The sequence below is a fragment of the Hyperolius riggenbachi genome, chromosome 1 (genome assembly GCF_040937935.1).
Source record: "Hyperolius riggenbachi isolate aHypRig1 chromosome 1, aHypRig1.pri, whole genome shotgun sequence".
NCBI lineage: Eukaryota > Metazoa > Chordata > Amphibia > Anura > Hyperoliidae > Hyperolius > Hyperolius riggenbachi.
Window position 1 is genome coordinate 685,201,964 of NC_090646.1, and position 16,949 is coordinate 685,218,912.

The 16,949-nt window shown below is 45.4% G+C and overlaps 1 protein-coding gene across 5 annotated transcripts in view; it reads right to left on the reverse strand.

Moving 5' to 3' along the window:
- The window catches only part of LOC137532579 (NACHT, LRR and PYD domains-containing protein 3-like), a 1,034,343-nt gene that overhangs the window by 704,757 nt on the left and 312,637 nt on the right, over positions 1–16,949 (reverse strand). For all 5 annotated transcript variants that reach the window (XM_068253266.1, XM_068253275.1, XM_068253249.1 and 2 more), the window contains exon 6: positions 7,606–9,331. In XM_068253266.1, the coding sequence (XP_068109367.1) occupies positions 7,606–9,331 (1,726 nt within the window). The remainder of the gene's footprint in view (positions 1–7,605; positions 9,332–16,949) is intronic.

The window sequence follows — 16,949 nt, forward strand, 5'->3', positions numbered from 1 at the left end:
TTTTCAAAGTGGCAAAGGCTGAATGGGCCTCTTCCGACCAGTGATATGTGTCAGCCCCTTTTTTTGTAAGACTGGTGAGAGGTGACACTACAGAGGAGAAGCCCTTGATGAACTTTCTGTAGTAATTGGCAAAGCCAAGGAATCTTTGGAGTGCCTTCAATCCCACAGGTTGAGGCCACTCCAAAACAGCAGAGACCTTCTCGGGATCCATCAAAAGTCCGGACGTGGAAATGATGTATCCCAAGAATGGTACTTCCGTGACCTCGAAGAGGCACTTCTCCAATTTCGCATAAAGTGAATTCTGTCTTAACTTCTGAAGAACAAACTTAACATGCTTACGATGCTCTGTCAGGTTAGCTGAGAAAATTAGTATATCATCAAGATATACAAGCACAAATTTTCCCAAGACCTCCCGGAAAACCTCATTAATTAGCTCCTGGAAGACGGCAGGGGCGTTACACAACCGAAGGGCATAACCAGATACTCGTAATGCCCGTCGGGCGTGTTGAACGCCGTCTTCCATTCGTCACCGCCCCTAATGTGCACCAGGTTGTATGCCCCTCGCAGGTCTAATTTGAAGAAGATACTGGCATTGGTCACTTGTGTGAACAAATCGTCTATCAAAGGCAACGGGTACCGATTTTTCACCGTGATCTTATTTAGACCTCTGTAGTCAATACAGGGCCTAAGCCCTTCGTACTTTTTCTGTACAAAAAAGAACCCAGCCCCAGCGGGTGACCGGGAAGGACAGATAAAGCATTTGGCCAAATTTTCCTTAATGTATTCTTGCATTGCCAGTTTCTCAGGCCCAGACAGATTATAGAGATGGCCTCTAGGGGGCATACAACCAGCTCTTAACTCTATGGGACAATCATAGCTCCGGTGAGGCGGAAGTTTATCCGCAGATTTAGGGCAGAAGACATCCGCAAACTCTACGTACTGCACTGGCACCCCTTTAACCTGAATCTTGGTGGTGCAAACAGCAACCCTCTCCAAACAATGATGACGACAATGAGTAGACCAGCTTTGTAGCTGACCTGACGCCCAGTCGATCTGAGGGGAGTGGAGCTGCAACCAGGGCATACCAAGTATGATAGTAGAAGTAGCCATGTGCAGGACAAAGAACTGTAATTCCTCTTTATGTAACACCCCTATATTACATGTCAGTAAGGGAGTCTGGGAAAGAGGTTGTCTACACTGTAGCGGAGAGTCATCTACTGCTGTGACCACAATCTGTCGGTCTAAAGGGAGCAATGGAATCCCCAATCTTTTTACGAAATCAAAATCTATAAAATTGGCTGCAGAGCCGGAGTCTACAAAGGCCTCTGTAGACGTGGTCTGACCTTCCCAAGTGATGGAGCAGGGAAGGAGTAAACGATTATTGTTTAGAGGTATTGACTGCTCGCCTAGGGTATTACCTCTGACTACACCTAGGCGGCAGCGTTTCCCGACTTCTTAGGACAGTTCTGGACAACCTGACCCTGCTCCGCACAGTATAGACACATTCCTTCTGACCTTCTGCGATTCTTTTCCACTTGCATCAATCTAGAATGTCCGATTTGCATCGGCTCGTCTGGAGATGACGAGGGTGGAGAGGAGGCGTAGGAGACAGATCTTACAGCAACTTTTCCACGGGTCTGTTTCTGATAACGCAGGCGGCGATCTACTCGCACTGCCAAAGAGATTGCCTCGTCTATAGATTTGGTTTCGGGATGTCCCAACATCAAATCAGAGACTGCATTGGACATTCCTGACAGGAAACAGTCTAGTAATGCATATGTCCCCCATCTAGCTGACACAGGCAACTTCCGAAATTCCGCAGCATAAACCTCCACCGGATTACGACCTTGTCTGAGGGTCTTTCGCTTCCTCTCAGCAGTGATCGCCACATCCGGATCGTCATATATAACGACCATGGCCTTAAAAAATTCCTGAACCGAAGATAATGCCTCGTGCTCTGCATGAAGACTATATCCCCCCGTCTGTGAGTCTCCTGTCAACAGAGTCTTAATAAACGTTATCCTCTGGCTTTCTGATCCATATAAGTTAGGCCTCAACTCAAAATAGGATAGCACACGATTCCTGAAATTCTGAAAGTCAGATCTATGCCCTGAGAACTTCTCGGGCGCAGCCATACATAAATCTGTAACTGAAGGGGATTGCACTGTATCGACAGCTGTTTGAAGTGTCCTGACTGTCCCAGACAGTTGGGGGATCCGAGTCTGTTGGTATTAATCACCCCGGTGAGATTATTTACCGCGGTAATCAGAACTTCAACTTGGCTGCGTAGTGCATCCATAGTGTTTGGTCTGCTGTTCTGTAACGATTGGTGTCAGCACACAGAGATCTCTGATTATTGGTGATCTGCAGTATCACCAATAATACAGATGCTATACCTGATTATATGGTGATCTGCAGAATCACCAATAATACTAGTATAGCCTGACACTGGACAACCAATGGGAGATAGTGTTTGGTGTAACAGTAATACAGAGAAGAGAGTTCACCCGAGGAGCGGGTGACCAAGACTGTACTGCAGCCGGTGCTCACCCAATGGGCAGGTGAGACAGACCGTGCTGCAGCCAAGGGGTATTATATTTACCACAATAAAGAGAAGGAATACAATAGTGTTATACAACTGATCACCTGTGGAGCAAGTGATACAGACTGTACTGCAACCGGGTAGTGTTTGGTGCACAGTACAAGGAGGAGTAACCACGGTAATGCTGAACTAAGTATCCCCTGAGGAGCAGGTGGAACAGACTGTATTGCAGCCTAGGAGTAGTTAATACAGTTGGTGCTGCAGCCTAAGTGACACAGACAGTACTGCAGCCTAGGAGCGAGTGATACAGACAGTACTGCAGCCTAGGAGCAAGTGATACAGACAGTACTGCAGCCTAGGAGCAAGTGACACAGATAGTACTGCAGCCTAGGAGCAAGTGACACAGATAGTACTGCAGCCTGTGGATACCTGAAGGGCGGGTATCACAAACTAAGTAGCAGAATCCTACACCGGAGAGGTTGGTGTAAGAAACTAGATTCCCTCACCAGTGGCAGAGCCCACTGGTGCAGGTAGTGAGGTCAGACAGGCAGAGTTGGCAACGAGCGGACAGATACAGCACAGAAGCGGGAGACTGATTCAACGTCAGGGACAGGCAGGGTCGGCAACGTGAATCAGATAGGCTGAGGTACAGAATCGGCAAACGGAAGAATAGTCAGGGGAAGCAGAAGGTCATAACAAATAAACAATGCAATAGTACTTTAAAGCTATCAACAGAATCTGGCTAAGTGTGGATCCCCAGCTCCGGCTGGTTCTACCACACTTTGGGATCTGACTAGGGTCTGAGCGCTAGCACACTATAGCATTCGCAACAGCAGACGCGGAGCTACTGACAGGCCTGCTCTATATATACTCAACATGCTCCACAGTGTCGCCCCAGTCACTCAGCCAATCCGGACGCTAGCTGGAGTCAGCTGACCGCATGATCAGCTGACTCCCCTCTTAGCTGCATAAAGATCCTGTCGCTCTGCTTGCGGGCGCGTAGCCCTTAGCCTGTGAGCAATGGAAGGACCAGGCATACCCTGAGCATGTAACCGCACGGCAGAGGCCGCAGGCTGATACGCGGAGATAGCCGCCATGCCGCTTGTCTCAGCGGCGGCATCTCTGCTATTCCTTACAGTTCATAAGGCAGTGAACAATCAAAGACCTTACGCAGATTGCATTGTCTAGGAACTTTTCCCATAGCCCGATCAAAAATGGATCTCCTCAAACAATTACTGGGAAAAGAAAATCTAATATCCTTAGACAAGGGAATCTCAGATTGCACAAGGTCAAAGTTCACACACTCAGAGATTTCACATTCAGTTGCTTTAGATACAGGGACATTAAACTGATTGTCACACTGAATGGTTTTGCATGGAAGGGATAGAACAGCTGACAGATTAGCAGGTACACACATTTATCAAGAATAGATGGCAAACAAGGCAGTTTAAACCAATGGGAAAAAATCAATGTAAGAAACTGATAAGGATTATCATTCCAGGAATGATTTTTTCATAAGCCCACGAAAACAGATCCCCCTGCAATAGAACACAAGCCAATTGGAGAGCCCATGCGGACGGATCAGTAATTTGAAAGGTAGGATTCAGAAATAATCTTACACATTCAGACAGGAAGTCCTCTTTGGTTTCAGAGTCTAGTTTTTTAAACCTCTTAAAGGTATAAGAACCATAATCGACAAAATCGTACAAATCAGAAATTCCCTCTACACTGGGAATTTCGGTTTGGCTGGTCATACTGTAACGATTGTGGAATTATCTCCGTGGTCAGCGCACAAGATGCGCTGACACTGCGGAAATCCTCCACAAGCGTCTGAATAACAGAACCCAGCTTTGGTGCAATACACCTGCAGAGGGGAATTCCCACCGGCAGATAGAGCTGAAGAGTGCAGAGGAATAAACCCTCTGCACTGCCACAGATGCCAGTTAGGAATTGTACGAGGGGAAGCAATACAAGGCAAGATAGACCCTAGTGAGAGAGAGAGAGCTCAGAGACAGAATGTATGTATGTCCACCAATCTAGTCGCCACCTGGCGACGGTGAACACACAACAGCGAAGATCAAGTGGGAAGCAATCGCAAGAATGGCGAATTGCATTGTGTGTATGGGGCACTTTTGCGCTCGACAGCAAAGTGGCTAACAGTATCGTTCGGAACGACTGTTAGTGGTTTTGCTGTACTTCAGTGTAACTTGCATTACAAGTCGTGCCTGATTGTGCCGTGTTACTGTACAACTGTACTGTGTGTGTGTGTGTGCACGTGGCGTTCCCGTATTCGGCCTAAGCGCAAAGCTGACCTGAATACGAAAACGCGGATTGCGCGCTGAGCACTCGACAGCCAAGTGGACGTGTCTAGCAACAGCTAGTGGTGGCAGTAAGAAGCGTTTGAGGGGTCACAGCCTTGTTTGTAGCTTGAATAAGGCTGCTCCCCGCTTGATCTGGTCAGGAACTGTATACACAGGCGTGCCGCGGGCCGGTTCTTGACACGAACCACCTAGGTTTAGGCAAACAAGTTCACCGGTGAACCGTTCCGGCCATCTCTAATGGTGGGCCATTTCTAGGACAATTTTTGATATAGTAAACTTTTTATATTCTGTAATAAACCACTGTTCCTGGTCTCTTGGAGTTTACTATAGGGGATTATACTGTATTCCAAAAAATATGATATATATTCCCATTCAATGTTCTAAAAGGATTGATTCCAATCTAAACAGAATCAGTCATTCCGGCTGAAAAGGGTCTATCCCAATTCATACCTATCCCATAATCGCCGTGCATATATGAGGTCCCTAATCAGCGCTGAGAATAAAACATCAGGTAACAGAATTGTTAACCAAGATTTTATTAGCTAAACACAGAAACACAACCACATATATACCCTTCACACACAAAGTAGCTCTATGATGATTTCCTCATGTGACGTCAAGTTACAAATACACCATTGACAGAGCACAATAAACAGACGCTATACTGTTGGTTCTATCATGTGAAACATCACATGTCCTGCATCCCTTGGGTCATACTGTTTGTCCATCCTATAGAAGACAATAATGCTATGCTATACCCAAAATAACCTACTTTCATGTCATGTGCACTGAACCAGAAAACTCTAAACTTCTGACAGACTATAGATTCCTAAGTTATCATTTATATTTAAAACTAGATTAAAAGAGTAAATTAAATAAATCTTAACAATTCCCTCCTTATTATCCCCATAAATAGGGATAATCTAACGTTAATCTAATTTATCATTACAAGCTTTATCTAAATTATGAGACAAGTGCCCCACTGTAGAAGGTGGCACAGGAAAACCACAGTTAGTGGATTTAAAGGTATATAATTAATCTATAACACCGGCCCAGCCACAAATTCACCTACATTTTACATCCGGTCCAATCAATACTATCCATTTAAAAGACAAACACACCATACACACCATACATTTTTTTTTTAACCATTTCAGCCCGCGGGGATTTTTCACCTTATGGACGAGAGGAATTTTCACCTGTCAGCGCTTCTCCCTTTCATTCCCCAATAACTTTATCACTACTTATCACAACAAAATGATCTCTACCTTGTTTTTTCCGCCAGCAATTAGGCTTTCCTTGGGTGGTAAATTATGCTAAGAATTATTTTAATCTAACTGTACTAGAATGGGAATAATAAGAAAAACATTTAAAAAATGCATTATTTTTCAGTTTTCAGCCATTACAGTTTTAAAATAATTAATGCTACCATAACTAAAACCCATACATTTTATTTGGCCATTTGCCTTCGTTATTTAAACGTTAAAATTATACCTCTAGTGTAATGTATGGTGACAATATTTTATTTGGAAATAAAGATGCACTTTTTCAGTTTTACACGCATCACAAATTTTTAGTCCAATATTTATTAATTTTATGTCCTCTTGACATAAATAACCATTTATTTTTATTCCCCAAACTCGGTAGGTGTGTTATACTATTTGGCCACAAGATGTCCCTACTGAGCAAAAATCCCATTAGCGTACAAAGTACGCTAATGGGGATACTATGTATCACTACATTGTAACCAGGGAAGTGACGTAGGCTTCCATCGGAAGCCTCCGATCACAGCGGCGGCGGGGAAGTTATGAATGGAAACATTGTTTCCATTCATAAATTTAACGATCGGGCTGCGGAAACCGGCGGAAATCGCGGCGGGAGATAGCGCGGCGGCTCCATTTACAGAATAAACACTGTTTTCTAACAAAAACAGTGTTTATTCTCGGCGGACATGCTCGGATTGGCACAGGGGACTTTTGTCCCTTGCAGCCAATCCCCTCTGCTAGCAGCAGCAGCAGCGCGATCGCGGGCATCTGCCCGCACGATCGCCTGCAGACCACCCAAACTGCAGGGACGTGACTAGCGCGTCCCTGCGGCTCTAGCACTTGCCGCTGCGGACGTGAAGCTCACGTCCACGCGGCTGAAAAGGTTAAATATCTGTTCAATTCAAAATTGTAACATCTCAAAAATATGACCAATGTACCACACACATATGTTAAATTTTTCTCCCAATTATGATAAAAATGATTGGAAACTCTGAGAAAATGGATAGGGTGTGTATATTAATAAACTGACAATCCAACACACACCATACAATCTTTAGAAAAATTGAAGAAAAATTTCCGGCATTCCGGATCATTAAAAATCAAAAAAGATGGAAATCCGATCGGATTTTTCAGTTGAATGGAAAAAAAAAAACCCGTTCAATTTTTGGGGAGAGCCGATCATATTTATCAAATTGCCGTAAAATTGGATCATTTTATTGTATCGTGTGTCACCACCTTAAGACCAACAGTGATTAAAATACAATTAATCTAAATTTTGAGGGAATCAGTTCCTATCAGAATTAATTCATGGGAAGTCTATGTGTGTGTGGGCACCTGTATTGAATGCTCATTTTCACATAGTGTGAAAGAACATAGTATAGATGAAGCCACAATGAGGTTTAGTGATCTTTTCAGGGACAGTTCCTAAAAACTGCAACTCTAGAAAAAAAATACATTTATAAGTTTTAAAATGTACCTTAAATTCCTGATGGTTTTCAGAGCTGGTACAAGTTTCCTCAACCCTTCATCTGGAATAAGACATCCTGGCAGGTTTACTTTTGTCTCTGTGCAGTATTGCAGGATGTAAGACACCACAGAGCAGTCCAGTGGTGTGAGGCGAACATGTGCAAAGTCAATAAGCTTGTGTGACCCGACACACTGTGACACCAGAGCCTTATTCCTGCTCTCATACAGACAGTGGAAGAGATTAAAAAGCCTCCTGGTGGAGTGTTCATCTTTGACATGCCTTAGCCTTTCTGTAATGTTCTGCTGTAACCAGGTGATCACCTGCCTGGAAGCCTGAGGAGACAATTCCCCTACATAAGATCTTAACATGGATCTGGTAGCGCTGTCAGAGAGACCACAGAGGAAACGGAGAAATATTTCAGCACGGCCGTCCTCAAATAAAATAGCCTTTTTAAGCGATTCAGCTAATTTGTCAGGATTAAAGCTGATAAAATGGGCTAAAGCAGCAAAAAACTCCTGCAGAGTGAGATGTAAGAAGGAATAATCCACATCAGGAGGCTGTCCAGATTCCATCATGAAGCATGAAAAGAGATGCTTATCAGATGTCACACGGAATGTCTCCAGATCACGCTTATCAAACACAATTACGTGATTCATGACTCCATGTTCTGCCATCCACCCCAGAGATGTCAGCAGTTCCTGGGCAATGTGAGGGTCATCTCTGTTCTGGCTGTGATTGGCCAGAATGTTGGAGACAAAAGCCACAAAGAGTTGTGTCACAGTTTTGGGCAATGGTGTCACCAGCTGGTCAGTATTTGCTGGTTGGTTTCTGTAGCACATTGATAACACGGTACAGATGATCCAGCAGTAGGTTGGGATGTAGCAGAAAGTGTACAGTGTGTCATTCTCCTGCACATGCTGAAAAGCCTTCTGTGCCAGTTTCTTGTTCCTGAAGAAAAGTTCAAAGTAAGCCAGCCTATCTGCATGAGGGAATCCCAGGATCTCAGTTACTCTCTGGAAGACACTAGTATCCACCGATGCCAGTCTAGTAGGACGGCTGGTCATCAGCACAGAACAGCCCTTAAGTAGACCCTGACTGACCAAACTACCCACAATCACACCAACATCTCCTCTTTGTTTCGGGTGGCTGGACAGTTTGCTTGATGTGAAATCAATTTGGTGAATACTTTCATCTAATCCATCAAATATGAACAGAAGCCTCTCTGGATGACATAAAATACCCCCCAGATGCCCCTCCAGATATGGATATCCATGATCTTTATGGAGAATCATCTCCTCTAAGCTGACCTCAGCCAGTTTATTAAGTTCCCGGAATCTGTAGAGGAAGACAAAAGCAAATCTCTGGTAGAGTTTTCCAGTCAGCCAGTCATAGACAATCTTCTGCATCAGTGTGGTCTTCCCTATTCCCGGCACTCCGCTCACCATTACTGCATGAGGGATACACTGTGACTGGGGGCTCCACCGGAACAGCCTGCTGGGGGAGATGTGCTCCAGTCCAGTCTGCACTAACTCCATGTATTCCTCATGTCTTCTCCCGGTCTCTAATAGCTCATTCTGGGAACGCTGCCTGAACTGGACAGTGGAGACAACAACCAGGTGCACATAGCGCTCATTGATGAGGAAGCTTTGTTCCCCCAGGGTGGATGCTGGTGGTCGGTGCTCCACTAGAGTCTGATGTCTCTCCAGCAGATGCTGCTTGTGCTGTTCTTGTATATCTGGGGAGAAATAAACAGTATAATTATTGAGAACATGATGGGTTGAGAGAACATTATATCTATACTTTATCTCATTGAAATTACTGCAATATTAGGCACAATAAGTGTCATTTCCAAGTGAGTAACACTATGCCATGTAGACTTAAAGGCCCGCTATCACAAAAAAAAAAAAAAATAATACATTTAAAATACATGTAAATGCATACAAATAAAAAACCTGTTTCTTCCAGAGTAAAATGAGCCATAAATTACTGTTCTCCTATTCTGCTATCACTTCCACGTCTGTCAAATTTTTACTACCTACTGTAAGGTTTTGGGCTAGTCCATCTCTTCATGGGGATTTTCAGCATGGCCTTTATTCTTTACAAAACACATTCCCTAAAAATGATTAATGCAAAGATGCTTGCCAGCCTGTCTGCTCACTGTACACTATTGTGGCAGTGTAAGAGATAGCGGTAATGCCGCCGCAGTGACAGGCGGCACGGCGGCTAGCTCAGCGTATCAGCCAGCAGCCTCTGCCGCGCAGTTACATGCTGGTGCTCTGCCTGGTCCTTCTATTGCTCACAGGTTAAGGGCTACGCGCGCGCGAGCCGAGAGACAGGACCTTTATGCTTCTAGGAGGGGAGTCAGCTGATCCCGCGGTCAGCTGACTCCAGCGAGCTTCTGGATTAGCTGAGTGACTGGGGCGGCGCTGTGGAGCACTGTGGGGTATATATAGGACAGGTCTGTCAGTAGCTCCATGTCTGCTGTTGCGAATGCTATAGTGTTAGCGCTCAGACCCTAGTCAGATCCCAAAGTGTGCTAGAACCAGCTGGAGCTGGGGATCCACACTTAGCCAGATTCTGTTGATAGCCTAAAGTACTAATTGAATTCTATTATCTGTTATGACCTTCTGCTTCCTCTGACTATTCTCCTGTTTGTCGCTCTTGTACCTCTGCCTATCTGATTCACGTTGACGACCCTGCCTGTTATTGACGGTGAATCAGTCTTCCGTTTCTGTACTGTATCTGTCCGCTCGTTGCCTACTCTGCCTGTCTGACCACGCTACCCGCACCAGTGGGCCTAGCCACTGGTGAGGGAACTTAGTATCCTCCATCTAAGTTCTGGGTGAAGGGTGCTTGCAGCTTAATCTGTATCATCTGCTCCTAGGCTGCAGTACTATCTGAATCATCTGCTCCTAGGCTGCAGTACTATCTGAATCATCTGCTCCTAGGCTGCAGTACTATCTGAATCATCTGCTCCTAGGCTGCAGTACTATCTGAATCATCTGCTCCTAGGCTGCAGTACTATCTGTATCATCTGCTCCTAGGCTGCAGTACTATCTGAATCATCTACTCCTAGACTGCAGTACCATCTGAATCACCTTCCTTTGGGCTGCAGTATAGGTTGCGATACCTGCTCCTCAGGTGTCTTTGAGGTTGAGTTCCAGTAGTGCTTCCAGTTCCTGGACTACAGTACAGTCTGCATCCCCTGTTCTTAGGATCTGGCACCAACTGTATCAACTACTCCTAGGCTGCAAAGCAGGCCGCAACATATCCTACACAGGGGATTGCTAGCACTACATTGTGTAGTACCATTCCTCATTGTATTCTACACCAAACACTCCTTGGCTGCAGTACGGTCTGCCTCACCCGCCCATAAGGTGAGCACCGTCTGCAGTACAGTCTGGGTCACCCGCTCCTCGGGTGAACCTGTTCCTCCATGTTACTGATACCCAGTCCTCCATTGGTTGTCCAGTGTCAGGCTATACTAGTATTATAGGTGATTCTGCAGATCACTATATAATCAGGTATAGCATCTGTATTATTGGTGATACTGCAGATCACCAATAATCAGAACATCTGTGTTGCTGACACCTATCGTTACAGGCAGTTGGACAGAGCGAAGGCTATTCACCAAGTGCTTCTAAAAAGAAAGAAAACCCTGTGAACCCCCTATTAGGAGATGGGCTAGTCCACAATCTGTCGGTAATGTCAGATGTTTACTTCCTACTGTAAGTGACAGCAACACAGGAGAAAATACATTTATGGCACATTTTACTCTGGAAGAAAACCAATGTTAGTACCTGCTAACGATGTTTTGAACAATCCTTCAGGGCAAAGGTGAGACGTCGCTCCTCCCAGGAACAGACAGCACTTCCCCTATAAAAAAGTCACATGGTTAGTCCACCCTTAGTGCGTTTAGCCAAGTACCGACAGGTGAACATTCCACTAACCCATAACCGTGCAACTATCAGACACAGACAATTAACACCCGGGTGGGATTGTTGCCCTGAAGGATTGTTCAAAACAACGTTAGCAGGTACTAACTTTGTTTTTTTCCTACAATCCTTCAGGGCAAAGGTGAGACGATTAACAAGTAATACAACCTCAGGGTGGGACCACTGCTTGGAGAACCTTTCTACCAAACGCTTGGTCGTGTGCAGACATTGCATCAATTCGGTAATGACAGATGAACGTAGAAAAGCTTGACCACGTTGCTGCCTTACATATTTGCTCAGGCGAAGCCCCTGCATTATTAGCCCAAGAAGCTGCCATAGCTCTAGTAGAGTGAGCTCTAAATGAGGCAGGAGCCTCACTTCCCATAACTCTGTAAGCTTCAATAATAGCTAACCTAATCCAATTAGCTATAGTAGATTTAGAAGCTCTCTGACCTACAGTTTTCACTGAAAATAAAACAAATAAGGAATCTGTCTTTCTGACCTCTGAAGTTCTGCTCAGGTATTCCAGAACACATCTTCTGACATCTAATGAGTGAAAAATCCTCTCTTTTACACACTTTGGATTCACACAGAAAGTAGGCAAAATAATATATGAGGAAAGGATCCGCAAACCAGACTTGGCTTGATGAAAAAATGTCTGTTCTTTATTAGAAAATTCCACATGACAAAAAAAGGTGCAATAAAATCACAGGATCAACTGACGCGTGTCGGGACTATAGTCTGCCCTTAATCATAGTCTACTATGTTACTACTATGTCTACTATAGTACTATGATTAAGAGCAGACTATAGGCCCGACACGCGTCAGTTGATCCTGTGATTTTATTGCACCTTTTTTTTTGTCATGTGGAATTTTCTAATAAAGAACAGACATTTTTTCATCAAGCCAAGTCTGGTTTGCGGATCCTTTCCTCATGTTCTGTGCTAATGGACTGGCTCTCTAGATCCTGCACCGACTGGCATGTTTTATCATGGGGGTAGAGTGTTCATGAATTTTGTTTCTGTAGGCAAAATAATATCCTGCGACCTGTGAAACCTAGACATAACTTTCGGACAAAACTTTGGATTTGTCTGTAATATTAACCTATCCTGAAAATCCTGAAAGTAAGGGCTTTTCATAGACAAGGCCTGTAGCTCACTGACCCTTCTGGCTGTAGTGATGGCTACTAAAAAATACCGTCTTTAGTGTAAGAAATGTAAAAGAACTGTCCTTTAGCGGCTCAAAACGACCTTTGGACAGTCCCTTTAATATCACCGAAAAATCTGGCAGTTTCCTAGAAAGAGCCTTCAGAAATCTCACTATCAAAGGAGAGGAAGATAAGAGGATACCTGAAAAAGTAGATAAGGCAGCAATCTGCACCTTAAGCGTACTTACAGAAATAATTTGTATCTCAACCGTCCTGAAGAAAATCCAGGACTGCTGGACTGACAAGCTATCAAACTTTAGAACCAGATAACCAAAGATGGAAAGTCTTCCAGTATTTCAAATAGATCCTCCTAGTAACTTATTTACGGCTACAAATCAGTGTAGAGGCCGCCTTGTCAGATACTCCCAACTTTTTGAGTAACGGTAATTCAGGAACCAGACTGACAGATTCAATCTGTCTGGATGTGGATGCCACAGATTCCCTTGCAACAGTAGGTCTGGCCTGCGAGAAAGTCTCCAAGGGTCTTCTGATATTAACCTCCTGAGAGCTGAAAACCAGCTCCTTCTCGCCACCAAGGTGCAATCAAAATCATTCGATTTTGACAACCTCTCCATTTGCTGATGACTGCCGGAATCAAATTGAGAGGAGGAAATGCATACAGAAGTGGAAAGTTCCACTCCTGAATGAATGCATTCACCCCTAGGCTTTGTTCTCTTGGATTGAGGGAGAAGAAACTCTGAATCTGGGCATTGTCTTCTGTAGCGAACAGATCGATTGACGGTGTTCCCCATCGTTTAGTGATGTCTGCGAACACCTCCCTGTTTAGAGAACATTCTGATGACAGAATCCTGCTTCTGCTCAGTTTGTCTGCATCTATATTGAGTGTTCCCTTGAGATGAACAGCTCTCAAGGATAACACATTCTTTTCTGCCCAAGACAAGATCTCCTCCGCTTCTTCCTGCAACAACAAGGATCTCGTGCCTCCCTGTTTGTTGATAAACGCTACTGCTGTAACGTTGTCCGACTGGATCAGAACATTGGACTGCATTTACTGCCCTTAATTCCCTCCAGTTGGACGACCTCTGTGACTCCAGTTTTGTCCATTTCCCTTGAAGGCCCTGTGAGCTATATGAGCTCCCAAGCCCCAAGCACATGCATCCTTAGTAATTACCTTGTCTACAGGCTCCTACCAAAGCCTGTCCTTCACAAGGTTGGATTCCTCCAACCAACACTGCAGAGACAACACAACAGTTTGAGGAATTGTGATTTTGAAATTTAATGTTTGTGGACAACCATCCCAATTTTCTAGAAGGAAAGTCTGTAACTTCCTGATGTGCGCCAGCGCCTAGGGCACTGCCACCATTGTGGGTGACATTAATCCCAGCACAGACAAAATCATCCTTAGGGAAACTTTGTCTTCCCTCTGTAATTATTGTACTGCCAAACTTATCTTTAGATTTTTTTTTTTTTTTCTGGAGGAAGGAAAATCATCTGCTTTACTAAATCCACTAACATGCAGAGAAAGGGAGTTTTCTGACTTGGAATCAGAGAGGACTTCTCCAGGTTGATGAACCAACCTAGGAATTGAAGATGTTCCAATACCAGATTTAAATGGATTTTCAGCTGATCTGCTGAACTTAAAAATAAGCAAGTTGTCTAAATACGGAATGATTAAAATCGACTGCTCTCTTAAAGGGAAGGTTCGGGGTGGCTCTTAAAAAAAATAAAAATGCCCATCCACTTACCTGGGGCTTCCTCCAGCCCGCGGCCCTCGGCGCCGCTCCGCAGGCTCCCGGTCCCCTCTGGTGGCCGACCCGACCTGGCCAGGCCGGCTGCCAGGTCGGGCTCTTCTGCGTTTCAAAATGCGCCTCACGGGGGCGCGCTGACGTCATCGGACGTCCTCCGGGCTGTACTGCGCAGGCGCAGAACTACTGCGCCTGCGCAGTACAGCCCGGAGGACGTCCGATGACGTCAGCGCGCCCCCGTGAGGCGCATTTTGAAACACAGAAGAGCCCGACCTGGCAGCCGGCCTGGCCAGGTCGGCCACCAGAGGGGACCGGGAGCCTGTGGAGCGGCGCCGAGGGCACGTCCTGGCTGCCACGGGCTGGAGGAAGCCCCAGGTAAGTGAATGGGCATTTTTATTTTTTTAAGAGCCACCCTGAACCTTCCCTTTAACAGAATCAATGCTTCTCCCAAGATCTTTGTGAACATTCGTGGGGCAGAAGTAATCCCAAACAGGAGGCAAACAAACTGGTAGTTGTACCATCCCATTTACCCTTACTGCGAATCTTAGTAATTTTTACGATTTTTGGTGAATCGGCACATGCCAAATATGCATCTCTTAGATCCAAAGATGCCATAAAAGCCCCTGGAAACTGTACCTCCCTTACTGAAAAGATGGATTCCATCCAAAACTTTTTTTTTTCATAAATGGATTCAGACTTAAGTTCAGAATCAGGCGAAACTTGCCCAACGGCTTTTTCACTACAAAAATAGTCGAATAGAAACCCTACTTTTGTTCTTTTACTGGAAAAGGATGAATGATATTCTGTTTTAGCATGTTTTGCAATATACTCAAAATCTCTGAAACCAGAGTGGGATCTCCTGGGGCCTTTGAGACCACAAATCTTGAGACGTAGGAGGGAGTGCAAACTATTTGGCAACCAAACTTTATTGTCTGGCGAATGAACGGGCTCTTTGCCACTTTTGCCCACCTGAGAGAGAAGTATCTTAGCCTTCCCCCCCACCGTCTGACACGAGTCATTGGGATTTTGACTGGGTCTCCGGAGCTTTAGATTTAAAGCCCCCTTTCCCGGACTTGTCAAAAGTCCATCTCCTGCCTTTTCTCTGATCTTTAGAGGCATAATTTTGATCACCCTTTGGCTTACAAAAAAAAAAAAAAAAAAAAAAAAACTTTTTAGTTGCAACCGTTTTTTTGTTTTGTTTTGTTTTTTATAGGAAAAACTTTTTTTTTATTTGATGTACTTTCCAAAGCTGAATCCAGCTCTGGCCCAAACAACAATTCTCCTGAAAAAGGCACAACACACAGCCTATTTTTGGATGAGATGTTACCATCCCATGTTTTAAGCCACAAAGCTCTACGAGAAACATTAATTAGAGCAGTGGACCTGGCTGTAAACCTAATTGCTTCAGCAGAAGCATCTGCTAAATATTCAGCAGCTTTAATGAGAATAGCAATAAAATTCAACAATTGCTCTACAGGTGCATTAGCCAGTATCAGTGTTCTCCCAAGGCTCTTTTAGCCGGGTGCTCCACCCGGCTAGTTTTGGTGAGCACCCGGCTGTTATCGGCTCACCTCCTTCATTGCTGTATGCAGAGTTATGCAGAGAAGCTCCGGCCCTGCATTCTCTTATCTCACCCCACCCGGCTACTTTCTCATGCCACCCGGCTGTCATCACCTCCCCTCCTCCTATGCTGTAAGCAGAGTTATGCAGAGAAGCACCGGCCCTGCATTCTATCATCTCACCCCACCCGGCTACTTTCTCATGCCACCCGGCTGTCATCTGCTCCCCTCCTCCTATGCTGTAAGCAGAGTTGTGCAGAGAAGCACCGGCCCTGCATTCTATCATCTCACCCCACCCGGCTACTTTCTCACCCCACCCGGCTGTCATCACCTCCCCTCCTCCTATGCTGTAAGCAGAGTTGTGCAGAGAAGCTCCGGCCCAGCATTCTCTCATCTCACCCCACCCGGCTACTTTCTCATGCCACCCGGCTGTCATCGGCTCCCCTCCTCCTATGCTGTAAGCAGAGTTATGCAGAGAAGCACCGGCCCTGCATTCTCTCATCTCACCCCACCCGGCTACTTTCTCATGCCACCTGGCTGTCATCACCTCCCCTCCTCCTATGCTGTAAGCAGAGTTATGCAGAGAAGCACCGGCCCTGCATTCTCTCATCTCACCCCACCCGGCTACTTTCTCATGCCACCCGGCTGTCATCAGCTCCCCTCCTCCTATGCTGTAAGCAGAGTTATGCAGAGAAGCATCGGCCCTGCATTCTCTCATCTCACCCCACCCGGCTACTTTCTCATGCCACCCGGCTGTCATCAGCTCCCCTCCTCCTATGCTGTAAGCAGAGTTATGCAGAGAAGCACCGGCCCTGCATTCTCTCATCTCACCCCACCCGGCTACTTTCTCACCCCACCCGGCTGTCATCGGCTCCCCTCCTCCTATGCTGTAATAAGAGTTGTGCAGAGAAGCACCGGCCCTGCATTCTATCATCTCACCCCACCC